At 48.4% G+C, this 14,919-nt stretch overlaps 1 protein-coding gene across 1 annotated transcript; it reads left to right on the forward strand.

The window, feature by feature from the left end:
* Positions 1 to 8,142: 8,142 nt before the first annotated feature.
* Positions 8,143 to 13,558, forward strand: LOC104048651 (serine peptidase inhibitor Kazal type 1). The gene is made up of 4 exons (XM_009509178.2): positions 8,143 to 8,513; positions 10,006 to 10,046; positions 10,651 to 10,763; positions 13,399 to 13,558. Exons 1-4 carry the CDS (start codon positions 8,459 to 8,461, stop codon positions 13,478 to 13,480), a joined length of 291 nt encoding a protein of 96 aa, XP_009507473.2. The 5' UTR covers positions 8,143 to 8,458; the 3' UTR covers positions 13,481 to 13,558.
* The last annotated feature ends 1,361 nt before the right edge of the window (positions 13,559 to 14,919 follow it).

A 14,919-nucleotide genomic window follows, 5' to 3' on the forward strand; every position in this document is an offset into this window, starting at 1 on the left:
AGAGCATGATCGGCCACCAGGCAGCTCTGCAGTTCGGCCTGAGCAGAGCAACAGCAAAGCACAAAGCTCAGGGATGTCTCAGCTAAACAGGCAGATGCAGGACAGTGTGATCAGCATCATCGGCTGCCTCCAGCATGCCTGCCACTGTCTGCTCCTGGCAAGCATCTCAGCACTGGAGAAGAGCTGCCCCAAGTCCAGGCACTGCAGGGCTGCCTTGAGCTTGGAAGCAGGCTGGATTTCTTCTTCCAAAAAACACAGAAGGAAAAATTCAGGATGCAACATCTCCGAGTACTTCCTACAGAAACCACAACATAACATGGGAACCTCAGCTGGTTTTTAAAAGGAAAACCAATTTTCTTGCTAAGTGGGGCTTGAAACTATGAGCCAGGGTCTTCCAGAAGCTCAGAAAATGAGAAGAAATCAAGAAAAGAAGATCTTGGCAGGGATGAATAAGGACAAGAAGGAAAAGCATACTGCAGGCAGCAGCCATAGGCTTTGGCAGCCACTTCCTCACGTAGAACAGAAAAAAACAAGTTAAAAGCTGCTTGGGGAAAGGATGTTCAGCAGTGAATTATTTCATATTCATTACCAGAGCAAAAGGACTGCTCCCCATATCCCTGATGGGCTGAATATGGTGCTTTCACTGCAAAGCACCTCGCTTTTACACCCAGCTGAAAGCGTACAGGGCATCAAAAAAAAATGTCACATTTATTAGGGAAGTGATTCAAGTGCAAATCTCACTGAGGGACATAGGGAGGTGACTACATGCAGAAATCAAAGGGAAAGTCTTGATCGAAAGGAATTGTTTAGCCACTAATTTCAAAGGCTCCCTAAATCAAAGACAAAATCCTTCTTTAATCAAGGCCATTGACCAAAGCTGAAAGCATATGGAGCCACCAACAATGCCCACAGCATTGCCTTTCACGGCAGGGCTGCCAGTGCAGATGCTTTTATACCCCAACATCTTGCCCTCCTCTCCCCTGCCATTCCTGCTTCATATCTGTGTCCTGGCAGCCACTCCCAGCTCTCAAAACAAAGGACATTTTTGTGTGGACAATAAGCATCAGCCATCATCTAAGGCCCAAAGCATCACAGCGTCCCTATTTCACCTGCCTTAAACTTTCAGCCTCTGCCTTTGACCTTGAGCAGTCATTAGGAAAAGGAGCAAGAGCTAATTGGGCCTTATCTAATCTCAGCCCAACCCCAAGGGTCAATAGGAGTTAGCTAAAGTTTATCAGCAGTATTTAACCATCATTTATCAGCTTCCGGGAGATTTTACTCAGACAGGTGTGTGGCATGCTGACTGCTGACACATAGGTGGAGTCAGGGAGTATTGGTTTTCCACACCAGAGAGCAGATATGAACAATTAACACAATGATAAGTGCATATTTATTGTGGCTAAAGCAACCATAGGTAGCACTAGATGCTGGCAAGGTAAGAGTTTGCCAAGGATAAAGTTAAAATTTCTGAATGACCTTCTTAACTAACATGGGCCTCATGGTGCCTCATGACAGTGTGGCTTCAGTGAAAAGCCATCTCTAGAAATAGGTTCAGTGTTTCCAACCTCTGCTGAGCTTTTCTATCCCCTTTTTGATATGTTCAGGATCAGAATCCAGCAACAAAAACATTATTACCTGCTCTAACCCATGTCCACTACTTTTTTCTTTTTCTTCCCAAAAATCTAATTTCTATAGGTCTGTGAAAAAGTGCACTTCTCATTTTAAAATCTGTCCATAGGTAACAGGAGGAAGAAATGCTGTCAGAAATTAAAGCCTTATTTCATAGTTTGCATTACTTTTCCCTTTCTTTCTGCACCTTTCTATTTTTTTTTAATAGCCAGTTTTTCCCACAGAGCTAATCAGGCCAAGAGCTCTCTGCTGGAAAAGCCACATCTCCTCTAATTGTCCAAAATGGTACAGTGAGATGGATCTAAGAGTTTCAGCCTCCTCTGGCCACATATTTCATTGAAATCAGAAGTACAATAGTGTTTTTCTGAGTCCTGGGCCAGGGAGCAATCCATGTAGCAATAGCCATTAGTGCTGCCAATGGAACTCACAGAAGTAGCTAGAAATGCCAAATATTTCTGGGGTTGTGATGAAAGTCATTCACAATTTGTTTTTTGTTTATCAACTGCCTTACAAAGCAATGGACAGTATTATAAAACCTTGACAAAAACTTTGACAAAATGTTTTCAAGAAATTAAGAAATTATGTGAAGATATTCTGCATTTTAGACCTCCACTAAAAAAAGCTCCTAGTCTTGGGGACATCGGGTTAGTTAAGGACCACAGAGGGGACAGGCTGTTGCTTGTCTGATGGTTTCTGAAAGCTTCTGCAGAAAATATCAGCTCGTTCAATCATGTTATGAACCTTTGCAAGGATGGGGAACTCCACAGCCTTTTTGGTCCAGCAACAGTGTTTGGCCACCCTCATGGTAAATGTTTTTTTCCTACTGTCCTGTTGGGGTGACCCTTCCTCCAACCTGTCTCCACTGCCTCCCATCCTTTTGCTGTGCAGCTCTGGGAGGACTCTAGCTCTGTCTTCTCCCAGTGACCTGGCCAATTCTTCCCCTGCTTTGCAGCAGCTCTGCAGTCGGCCAATGCACCCGGAATTCACTTGGGCTTCATCCAACTTTTCTAAAGAGTCAGTTTTCAGAGATAATCACTTCAAACTCACCTGAGGGAAAGGGGCCTTAAAGGCAACAATAGCTGCAGGCAGACAGGATTGTTTATCCAAACAGGACAGGGCAGTAGAGATCCGGGATCCTTGTCAAGACTGGTTAATACCAGAGCTCTTTGTTAAGTTATCCCACCCACACCTCAAAGCAAGGTCCAGCCCTGGACAAGGGACGTGTGGTCCTTGGGAGCAGGGGCAGAGCTGGCCTGAGCTATGCAGAAGGTCAGATTAGATCAGGTCATCCTCCAGGAATCCGTAACCCCAAAAGGAAGGTACATACCATATGCTTTCCATCTTGTTCAGCTGTGTGAAAGAGGGAGTGGGCAGGGGCTGCTGCTTCTAGTGTGGAGAAAGGGGAGTGCCTTGCAGGAGACTGAAAACTGTGTTTGCCCAATTATCGGCCACAGCACTGAATCACTCTGCCCTGGATCTCTCTGGGAGCTGCACGGGCAGTTGGATGTGGAGGTGGGAGGCAGATAGGATTTAATAAAGAACCAATTTTATGAAGGAATTCTCTGCTTTGGGCATTTTCTGTAGGAGTGGGGAAAATTATGCTTTTTCTGCAATGATGCCAAGAAGAGCAGAGCTCCATGTTTCAGCTCCTGGGTGACCAATGCCACGTGCTTCCGCTGCCTCCACAGCCCATGGAGATCCTCACAGGAGCTAAGGAGAGGGACACAAGCTATCAGGGGAGAAAGTTTTGCCGGGAGGCAGCACCGCCTGCACTGTTCCTGACCCAGGATCGCTTTGAGGTAGATGGTCTCTGCAGCAGACGGCAGCAGCTGTCCCATCTGCAAGGGACAGAGCCCCAAGGCCACCACTGTGACCAGAGTTGACCACAGCCCAGAGCTATTTCCACTGGCCATGTGCCACCACCCAGTAAGCCATAGAGATGAGGGGAAGGATTTGTGGACTGAGTCCATGGGGTTTGGTGTCACTGCAGTGGTGGGAAAGCACAGGGAAATGGGCCAGGAGCTGAGCTGGGAACTTACCACTACACAAGGGAGATGTGCAATTGCATCCTAGCCAACTTCAGCTAGTAATCCTTGCAAACACATCACCTGTCCCCAGCACGTTCATCCTCCTCAGGAAGCATTTGATTGGCATTCTGGCATGGCCTTTTCTGAACAACCCAACAAGCTATGATTTATGTGATGCTTTTGTCTTCAGACACTGTTGTCAGCAATACTCTTCCTCAGGCAAAGCCGCCGACGCCTGCAGATTTGCAAAGGTCACCATCATGGACACACTGCCCTTGCTGAAGGATAACAAACAGAAACTTTAGTAAAAGTAGAAATGATCATTTGTTAATTTTCTCCTGTAGCTATGTTCAGCCCCCTCCACACAAACCAGAGGTCCTAGGGGCAATGTTTCCAGGACAGAAGAGGAAACAAATTGATATACTGTCCTAGGCTCCAAAGAGTCTCCTAGAGCTGAAGAAAATAAGTTATGTTTTCACAGCAGCTACTCACAGGATCCTTTTTCCTAAACTGTCAGAGTGTTCAATATCTTCCATACACCCAGAGCAACAAAATAGCTTTCTCAGCATTAATGGACCAGTCACTATGGACCAAGCTATGATTTGGGTTGGTTTTTTTCTCTGCAGGAAAAATCAGTGTTTGAGCAGTATCCTCTGGATACAAGAGCAGCTGATCACTGCACACTGGCTATCTCTCACCTTGCTGACGCAAAATGGCTTGGTCTGTCTCCCATGTCTGAATGGATCCAGCCGCACCATCCCTCTTCCTCCCAGCGACTTGCAGATAGATCTCCCCATGGATTCCTGCATGCACAGATGACCTCCTCCCCTCTGTAGACACACTACTGCATAGGGCTTGCTCTTCTGCACTGTCTGCACTGACTGCTTTCAAACCCATCTTTGACAGCATAGACAAGGTTTTGGGTACACCTGCAAGCTCCAGGCCTGCCAAACCCAGCAGGTAATAGAGCTTTAGTGATTTTTATCCTTTGAATAGAACACAAGATCTCTTTGGACCCAAGAGAGCTTTGAGCATCTTGGGAACTGTCTTTTGTGACACCCATGGGCTTCCCATTTGCATCAGCCTTTCTCCAACCTCCGCCCGTCCCACCCAGTGCAGGGCAGCAGCAAACCCCCTACCTTCCTTGTTGACCATCCTGAACACCAAAAATCCTCCCACAGGTCTCCAAAAGATGCCTTTCCTTTGTGTATCCCAAGGAAGTTCCACATAACCTCCACCAAGGGACCAGGGCTCAGGGGTGTCACCAGCACAGGGCTGTGGTGCAGGTCTTGGCCACACAGCCACTCCTTGGTGGCAGAGGTTTGGACACTGTTGGGACAGGGTCAAGGAGTCACCCCTTGCTGCACTCACCAGCAGATGAGCTCCCATACAGCCCCAGCACCGTCAGCAAGCATGAGCTTGTGCCCAGTGTCACAGAGTCTCCCTGTTATCACCCCAGTTCCTGGGTACTGGGACTGCAAGAGGAGCTCTGCTTTTGGTTTAGCCCATTCTCTCTCTGTCGTTCAGAATAAGGCTGGAAAATATGAACCACCCCAAACAAGCCTGTTGGTAAATGCATTATTTTGAAGCCTTAAGAACCATTTGCGGTTTCTAAGCTGTGATTCATGATCATCTGGGTCTGGTTTGTGATCTTTGAATGCTTTTGCTGGTGAGACTGTTGCAATTTCCCCAGGGTACTGGTGGCTTTTCTCTGTGCATTAAGTCTTCACAAAAAGCAAATTCCAGCCCTGGTACAACAAGTGTTCCTCCAGCCTGTCGTGGATGGGCCATCACAGAGAAGTAGGTAGGTTCCCAAATTTTTCGTTCCCCTGCAATGCAATTTTTTATTCCTTTGCAAAACTTTACTATTCAAAAAAATGTAACTTTAAAGTGCTCAGATTTGGCTGACAGATGATGCAGACATTCATCCTGCAGGAGAATCATCTCTTCCTGCTGATCCACCCAGAGGAAGACCTGCTGATTCAACTTACCTCCTTACCCACCGTGCCTTCCCCACATGGCTTGTGTGGCATTCATTTCTCCTCCAAGTGCCTTCCAGAAGCCTGGAAAAGACATTATCAGCAATTGCAGAGGTCTTCTGTCCCACACCCCGTGTGGTGGCCATCACCCAGCAAGGCAACCGAGGGAAAGCTGTCCCATGCCAGCACCTGCTTTGGGGCCTGCCTGTCCTCTCCATTTCTCTGTGACGGGCGCTGTGCTCAGCGAGTCACACAGCACGGCTGGCAGAGCCGCCTGACTCATTTTTCTCTACTCCTCCAGCTGATGTGTTTGAAGGAACACGCTGCTCTGACAAGGTGACACATCCTGAGAAAGCCCACACCACTGAAGACATCTCCCTGCTCCTTCTACCAGGAGCACCCAGCGCAATAGCAGTTCACAGCTCTTTTTCATTCCTCCCCAGTCAAATAAGCCCCAAGCACTTCTGTTTGATTTTCCTGAAGGATATAGAATAGATGTCAATCAGGGGAGAGGAGCCCTGAAATCCCACATTTCTGAAGGCTTTTCATAAACAGACAGGTGTCAGTAGAGGCACTAGAAAAGGAAGGGCAATTGCTAAAGGAGAAACTGCATTAAAAATCTAGTGTGACTGCTGTTAGGCTGCAGCAGTGTTAGCAGCCGATGTTGGATTCTTCTTTTGGCAGAGGCAACCGCACTTGAATGAGCCGGTTTGGCTCAATTCGTTGTGGAATAATTAAGTTCAGCCCGTTGAATTGCATAATCTGGAGTTTCTTCAACCTGCTTCAGTAGTAAAGTACTTAATGTCATAAAGCTCTGGGAGGGGTTATGAATGTGAAATTAAGTCTGCGCAAATCTATCAGGAGCCTAAGTAATAAGAGGATGAAGATAGAAGTGTCCAGGAGGCAGGGGGAGGTTAGCAGCCTGTCTCTGCATTGATGCCTCTGACTTGTGGAGGAAGGAAAGGAGAAAACTGTGGCATTGTACACCTTTGAAATGTCCCAGGAGCCAACACAGTTCCCATCCACAGAGCTGCTCTCGTGAACACTGAGGCTATACCCATCAATGTGCCCGGATGTTTCCAAGGAATCTGAGGAAAGATGTTTCTTTTTCTGGGCAATCAAAACTATCACATTTCCTGGCTACAGTGGGGAACTCTAGACTGAAAAATTTGCAAATGTGTTTTACCAGGAGTAGGCACATCCCAAACAAGGGTAATCAGAGAAATTCTTTTCAGCACTGCTCTGTTTACATGTGTTACAGATTGAAGAGGAAAATCTTTTCCCCAGTTGCCCTGGCATATAACAACAAATGCCCTTGCTACGTCCCCTTCCAACTTTGGGAAGTGAGACCAAAGAACATATTGGCACCTATTGGCTTTACACATGCTGCGAAGCTGGCAGGTGTGTTGGAGGAGTAGCAAGGGACAGTGTTGGATCAAGATGAACCTCTTTCAGCTATAAAACATGATCTTTATTGCTCCTCAGAGGGTGATAACACCATGTGAATCCTTGTCCCAGGCATGCTGAAGGACTGTTGCTTGATCACAGAGGTCCACCAACACTCAGCCCAGCTATTCACAGCTAGTGAGCCGGTCATACCCAAAGCCAGCTTTACGCTCCAAGTTAATATTATTAACAGATGCTATTAAGAGCAGTTCTTTAGGCCTCATGTTGCAGGTGACCCTACGGAGAATAGAGGGAAGCCCAGACAGGAGCAGGGAAAATATCCATCACCACTGAAGCGAATTCACAAAGGATGTTTCTGGCAGAGTAAAGTGTCCTTGAGAGCCACACTGGGACTGGGGTCTCCCTTGGACAGCAGCGCAGCTGCTGATTGAGCTGAGACTCCTGTCGTACAAACAGCTCCTTGAACTGCTCTTGGCATTGACTTTTTCCTGTTCAGCTAATTAAAAATCTGTCTTTGAGTCATAAGCCCCCATTAGTAATAATTTGCTTTGCACTTCTCCAGTGATTTATGGCTGAGATATCAAAGTGCTTTAGAAACATTAATTAATCCTTCTAATACCCAAGGGACTGATCCACTCTCCGCAATGCACCATTGGTGGAATAAATGTAGGAAATCCCTAGGGTTTACTCCAAACTGCAGGCAGGGAGAGGGGAAGGGAGCAGCATCCAAACCAACAAGCTCCTTTCGGCTGCCTGCCTGCAATCAGAGATGTGCAGTCAAAATAACAGCACTGAATGTGCAGCCACAGGTGAACCCAGGGCACATCTGAGCTCTCTGCTCTCCGGCAGCAGTTCCTGCTGCTGTCCCTATCTGTCCAGGATGGGAAGAGGGGCTGTAACACCCCAGCTCTGCTCTGCAGATCATGCCAGGAAAGGTGTGTGTGGGCCAAAGCCATCCTCACTCAGAGCCCTGCAAGTGGCCGTGGCCGTGGCAAGGTCATTAATCAAAGTCACACTACTCATGCTAACACATGTATTCCCCTTGCTGTCCTGCCCATTTCTGCAATCTGCTTCTGCAAAGTCTCTGTTCCCAGCTTGCAGTGCAGACCCAAGGCTGTCTCCTACACGTGAGATGTGCCTCCAGTCCTTGCCAGTGATAAGGATTGTTACCTCCGTTGGCTTTGGAGAGCCTTTAATCCCTGCACACACCAATGAGCCATTTGCCACCTGGTGTTGTCCCCATACTTTGAATGTTGTCATCACAAGACTGCCGGGTGGAGCTGGCCATGCAGGGTGGTGCCAGAGATGGGGAAAGGTATAAAAGTCCCAGCACAGACTGCCAGAGAGAGGATCTCTGAAAGCCTGAGAAGTGTCCCACTTCTTCTTTGTTGCAACCAGTAAAGGATCACCTTGAATATGAAGGCAACTGGCATTTTTCTGCTGCTCTCCCTGACATTCTGCTGCTACCAAGGTGAGTGCAACATTTGGCTTAGGAGCCATTTCCTTTCCTTGCTAAAGCTCCCAGGTCTGCTGGGTGGGAAGGTGAGCCTGGGAACAAGACAGCTGGTGTTGGGACCTTGCTCCAGCCCTGGGCAGGGAAAGCAATCGATCCCCAGAGAATGCTGCAATGGCCAATGTGCATTAAACCAGCCATCTGTGAGTAAGTCTAAAGCAAAGGCTTTAAAAGGCTGCCTGGCACCTGCGCCCAAAAATGAACAGATCTGCTGGTCTGATGCTCTCCCTTCAGGGCTGGGATTTGGCCTGGAGCTGGTGATTTTTAGGACACTGCAATTCCTTTAGAGTGAATAGGTGCTATTCTGGTTTTAAAAAAGCAAACCCAAGAAGACAGGAAACAGATCTATGCAAGGGAAAAAAGCAGCTTTCGCAACCAAAGTCAATGTTTGAGCCAACTGTGTTTTCAAAATCCCATATGGTGCAGAGAGATGAGAACATGAGCTGTTGCTGCTCTTCAGGTCCTGCTCACCAGGGATTTATGCATTCATAGGTTCATTCAGAACAGGAGGGAGCTTCTGAACCAAGTCCTCCATAATCCTATTCACTGTGCAGCAGTTGCCATTGCAGAGCCATCTGAGCCCAAAATCTGAACTCATTTCAGATGTACTGAGGATGTAGTAAGCTGCAGCTCCTAGGTCTCGACCACTGCTAGTCTGGAGTAAAATCCCTGAAACCCTAAACAGTGGTGCGGCTGTCAGGTCATCTGCACCAAACTGTTTCACTCTACAGACCCACTGCTATTGGGCCACACTGGTTGTTAATGTAGATGTAGCCTAAAGCCTCCATGTAGATGAGTTCTGGGTCTATAAGCAACCCAAGGTCTTCTCAGTACTGCCTTTTGCCAAACAAATTCGGATTGTTTTTCAAAATACACCCACCACATGTTCCACCTATGTGATCCTAGATGTCAGTTCAGGGCCAGCTTCTCCGTGGAGAAGCCCACCAAAGCCACGGCTTGCTCCCAACAGCTTTGGTGTGAGACCTCAAGGTCCACTCATTTCTCCTTTCAGTAGAGACCTTCAGCAACTTGTCTTTTGCTCAGTTTCCTTGTGGTACAAACACACTGACACCAGAAAAATCACCCTGGGTTTACTCCAGCACCAGCTCAGCATCAGTGGGGGTTTCTCAGTTACCCATGAAAGCATGATAAGAGATAATGAAAGCCACCTTTGCTCCCTGGCATCTGGCAGGGAAATTCATTAGAAGTGCATCTGGCCTTGACAGGGCCTTGCACAATCACAGTGTTTCTGCCAGGGGAAAGAGTCAGATACAGCAGGGAGGGACCTGGCTGCAAAACGGGGGAGATCCAAGGGAAGAAATTGTTTGCTGGGACAAAGGTGTCAGAATGAAGACATGCAGTCCTCAGGCTAAAGCGTCTTTAGTAGCTCTCCCTTGAAACCAGCCTGAGTGATAGGTGCTACAGCGTCTTCTCTCCACTCTTTCTCTAGGAAACGCTGAGACGGATGGAGCTGCTGGCAAAGGAACAGAGGTGAAGGCTCCTATTTTTGTGTAGCACAAGGGTGTGCCCAGCTTTGGTGAGACAGCGCTGACCTATACACTGGGGAAACAGAATTGCTAAATACAGTGAAGTACAGTGAGCCAGTTCCTGGGAACCTCCTTCTGCCTTTCTACCTGCTGTGCCACAGCAAAATCCCAGTGAGGGTACTGGTTTCCTACTGCATTTCCCCACACTCAGTGGAAGAAAACTGTTAATAAAGAGCTAAATATTATTACCTGCCAAGAAGATCAGAGCTCCCCTTACTCCCTAGCTTTCAAGTACAAGGGCAGGTTTCGTTGTGGCATAAAAATAAGAACTGGGAAGAACATAATCAGGCACTGCCCATGGAGCATTAAGATTGTCACTCCTAAGCATGTGCAGAAGTGGCAGGTGAAGTTCAGCTGGCCCACGGACAGCATGGTGACAGGCAGTCCCAGCACTCCTGAGAGTTCATAGCAGAGCTCTGAGTAAGCTGGGATGGGTTATCAAGAGACACAAAATATGCACCTCCCTGTGAATGTAAAGCTTGTTTCATAAACTGAAATAATATGTAATATTTTCAAATATTTTCAGTATTACCCTTTTACATCTCCAGGCTGCTTGTGGCAACTATGACCTAAAAAGAGGTTGTACAAAGATCTTTGACCCTGTCTGCGGCACAGACAACCTCCTATATGACAATGAGTGTCTGTTGTGCTTTCAGAACCTGTGAGTATCTGGACCTCCTGCAAGTCTAAATATCACGTGGATTAGGGCTACTACATATGTCTGGGATTTCCTAGAAAGCAAGCTGTTTGTATGCAGCTGGGTGGAGTGTGGGCAGTAAGCCCAGCACATCTGGCATGAATCTGGCCTCCCGCACAGATGCTGCACCTGCTGTTCTGAGCATGTGGACTCCATGTGCAAAATAGGTCCATTGTGTGCAGCTCGCAGCACACAAGCTGCCCACAGCAGGGTCCGCATGGCCAAAATCTCCCCACACCTGCAGCTGCCACGCTGCAGAGATTGCTCAGACTGTGCTGGCAGGTGTCCAGGAACTCAGAAAAACAGCAAAGTCCTCCAAGTCTGCCCAGATCTAGCATGCAGACAGAAAAGTATTTTTCCAGGTGACCTCAGACATGTGGTGGCTGAGGAAAAACTATGTTCTTTCACCCCTGAAATTTATAGCTGAGCTCTGCTTTCTGTCTTCTCTGCATTTGAAAGAATACAATTTGCTCTGGGTATTTTTAAGAACGAGCCTCATATTTAATCTGTGCTGGTGCCAGATTGCACTGTTTTAGCAGAAGGCCAGGTCCAAATGCTAGTGACGTCTCTGGCAAGACTTGATTCATTTCATCGGGCTTGGGCCGTGGGTAATTTTGAGTATATTTATACATTGGAAGCACTCTGTGTCAGACAAGTGAAGGAATTACTTCCAACTCAATGCTATTAGGTGGTTCAAAATTTCTGTTGGGAAGCTTGAGTCTTACCTGTAGCCAGATGCCCTAGTCTGTGGGGCTAAGCGAGCTTCACCCTTGACTTTAGCTGGTGGAGGCAGGGATTTTTGGTGAGCAGGCTCACACGCCCATCTGCCATGAGCAGAGACATCTCTAACAGAAGCTCAAAATCCAGCTTTTCTTTCCCTAGATGAGCAGGCTTGTGGAGCCAAATTCTGCTTTTAGGAGCATTTCCTCCCAGCTAACTGTGCAGTGACAAGGAACAGAGGCCAGATCACCAGGAAAAAGCCTGGATAAGAATTGTTGGTCTGGTTGTACCCTCTGTCCTTCACTAACCCAGGCTGCTGCCCCATATTCTGCTCCTGGCCCACTCAAATGCTGGTTTTACATTTAAACACGAAGATGATGCAGTCAGGCAAAGACATGCTGAGTGGGATCTCCTGAACGAAGGCGCCACGGTTAATGACCCGGCGCGGCATGGCAGGGTGGTAATGACCATGCTGGAAGCCAGCAGCCCAGCACCAGCTGTTGGCTGTATTGTGCAACAGATGGGGCTGGGAGGTTCTTCAGACACAACATCATTAGGGCTTTGGCCATGAACCAAGAGCAGGGTAAGGAGAACAGGGAAGGCTTCAAAGCAAGCTATGAAGGCAGCAAAGTGGCATCAAGGATGCTACATCCCCCTGGTGCAGAGCATGGCTTCAGAATGGATGGGAGACATTAGTAGTCACAAGAAGGAAGATTTAGGGTTCAAAAAAGAAAAGGACTGAGCCGGTGGTGTATCCAGAGCCATCCAGGAGTCAGGGGAGGGAATGGATGGATGAGAAGCTCGTGCTGACACCTGCTTTGCGTTGACAGGCTTTGCATCCCTGGACGTCTTCAAAATTCCATTTGTGCACACTCTTGGCAGCTGCTACTAGAAATGTGCTGCTCCTGCAGGTCGAAGCCCTGAGCCTTGCAGCTCTCCTGTAACATTCCCAAGCAAAAAAGTTTTGGGGTTAGGAACAACAGCTATTTGGTCTCCCACTCAGGGCGATCTGGGCCAGGCACCAGGACTTTGAAGCTGCCTGGTGCCCAGTGTCTCAGGGGAGAGAGAAATGGAGAATCCTTATCTGTAAAGCCTTGGTCCATGGGGAAAAGTCAGGTAGCTGAGAGGCAGGATGAAGTGTCATTTGTGGTTTTTTGTGTGCAGCTGGTCTGACAAGAGCTGGAGGCCTGCAAGGAGTCTGGGAGTAACCACAGCAAGAGCATCTGGCAGGTCCCTGTGGCAGCGGTATCTCACTTGTCACCTTTGGTCACTTCACTGTGACCAGTGTGAAAAATGTTCTTTGCAAAATGCAAAACAGCTTGAAAATTATTTTACCAGCATTTCTCTATGCACCTGAGAAATGGATTGGTCTTTCCAAAGAGGAGAACATCATGATTCCACATGTAAGTGGAGCAATTATGTCCACTACTGGGCAAAAAAAACCCCTAATTTTTTGCAGGTGCCTTTTTAATATTTTCCTCACTTTTGCTGCAGAAGGAATCAGGAGAGGAGGCTGGGAGCAGGCCCAAGCCCAATCAAGACACAACGGCAGGCCACAAAACAAAGTCATAACCTTTATCGTCTGCAGCCAGACAGGCATTAGAGGTGTCTTAGTGCTGCCCTACAGCACAGAGGTGAATTATTCTGCCAGAAGGTGTCAGGAAGCACCAGCTCTTGAGCTTACTGGAATTAATTAACACACGTCCATGGTAACCCTGAACTCCCTGTCAAGAATATGTAGCCTTTCTTACTGTGAATAACACTTAAACAATTATTTAAGCAGTATTTGCCTTTCTTTCTTTCTTTGTCCTCTGAGCCAGGCTCTTCTCTGTATCAGGGACCAGAAGGCATCCTCTAGCATTTTTAACCTCTCTTCCAGGCAAAGAAACATTAATGTGCGCATAAAGAACAGGGGAATGTGCCAAAAACCCTCTCCACGCTCCGACTCCGCTCAAAACTAAAAGGCGCAACCGTTCCAGATGAGGTAGCACAAGGCTCGCCCTCACCTGTACAAACTCCTAATAAAATGGAAGCATTGCCATGTCTTGCACTGTGATTTCTTACACACACAGCAGACCCCTTTCCCTGTCATTTAAAATACCTTCCTGAAAAATATGGTTTGTTTTTGTAATGTCCATAAAGAGCTATGAGCAAATACTGACAGAGCCCTAGGGACCAGGCTAACGCATGCCCTAGGAGAGAGCCAGGCTCTGGCATAACAAGGAGTCTCTGTTTTTGCATCAATAATTTTATTTTCCTTCCCTAAACTTCCAGCATCCAAGCAATAGGAGAGTTTAGCATTCTCATTGCCTACAATTACATTTGTTAAATACAGGGCATTAAAGCCCTTACTCCAGGGCCTTTGCCAGGAGGAAGAGTTCAACAAGTCATCTCCATGCTGACCTGCCTCCAGCCTTGTCCATATGCCAGTGCCCCATCACATGGTCCCTGTGCACCAACCACCACCAGCCTCAGACTTGCCCTGCAGGTCACAGCTACCCAGTGCCTCGGAAAACCAAAAAGGCTCAATTTTTCCAGGAAATTTTTTTTTTTTTCTATAGTGGCCTTGGTGAGCTCTGCTGCTGGCACCCCTGCCCGGGCCCCAGGGCTGCGTGCTGGCGGGAGAGATACCCCCAGAGTGCTGGTCTCTGGACTGAGAACGGGAGGAGGTTTCGGCACTGGAGGCCGCTGTTGGTCCGCCGGTGCCGGAGCCGAGCCCGCAGCTGGCGCCCGCAGCTGGCGGGAGGCGGCGGCGGCTCGGCCCGGCCGGGGCTGCGGGGGCGCGGCGCTGGGCGCCCCGCGGCGAGGTGCCGGGGCTGCTCCTTCCAGCCCTGCAGCGAGGCTGAAAGCTGCTGCGGCGGGGTAGCCTGGGCGCCCAGCCTCGCAGCGTCCCCGTCCCTCACGCTGCGGGGACCTCGTGCTCCGGCCGGGGGGGTTGCAAGGACACGAGTGGTCCCAAAGGGTCTGCCCGCAAGTCCTGTGCTGGAGGGATGCGTCTGCCTGGCACCGGCACAGCCCTGCCGGCTCTTCCCCAGGGACCTGGGCACTCCACTGCTTGTATCAAAGGACTGTAATGAGTCCCAAAACAGCCCGGGCCAGCGCAGTCCAGGCTGAGGTTTGAAGCATCTTGGGGTTCCCCATGAATAATAGCCCTTGAGTAAATGGCTATTTGTATTTTGGGCAAACCAAATGCTTCATTCTTAGCAAATCCTGAACTTCACTTTGGTTAGAAAGATGTGTCTGAGCTCTCTTTATGGTCCTTGGAGAAGTGGCTGAAACACACACGAAAAAATGCGTGATCAAGCTGAGAGAAAGCTCTAGCGCTCGCTTGAAATTTCAAATGCAACCAGATGCAGCTGCGGGGCACAGCACAGGCTCCTCTTCCCAGATCTGCCAACAA

Source organism: Phalacrocorax carbo, chromosome 8 (assembly GCF_963921805.1).
Source record: "Phalacrocorax carbo chromosome 8, bPhaCar2.1, whole genome shotgun sequence".
Lineage (NCBI taxonomy): Eukaryota > Metazoa > Chordata > Aves > Suliformes > Phalacrocoracidae > Phalacrocorax > Phalacrocorax carbo.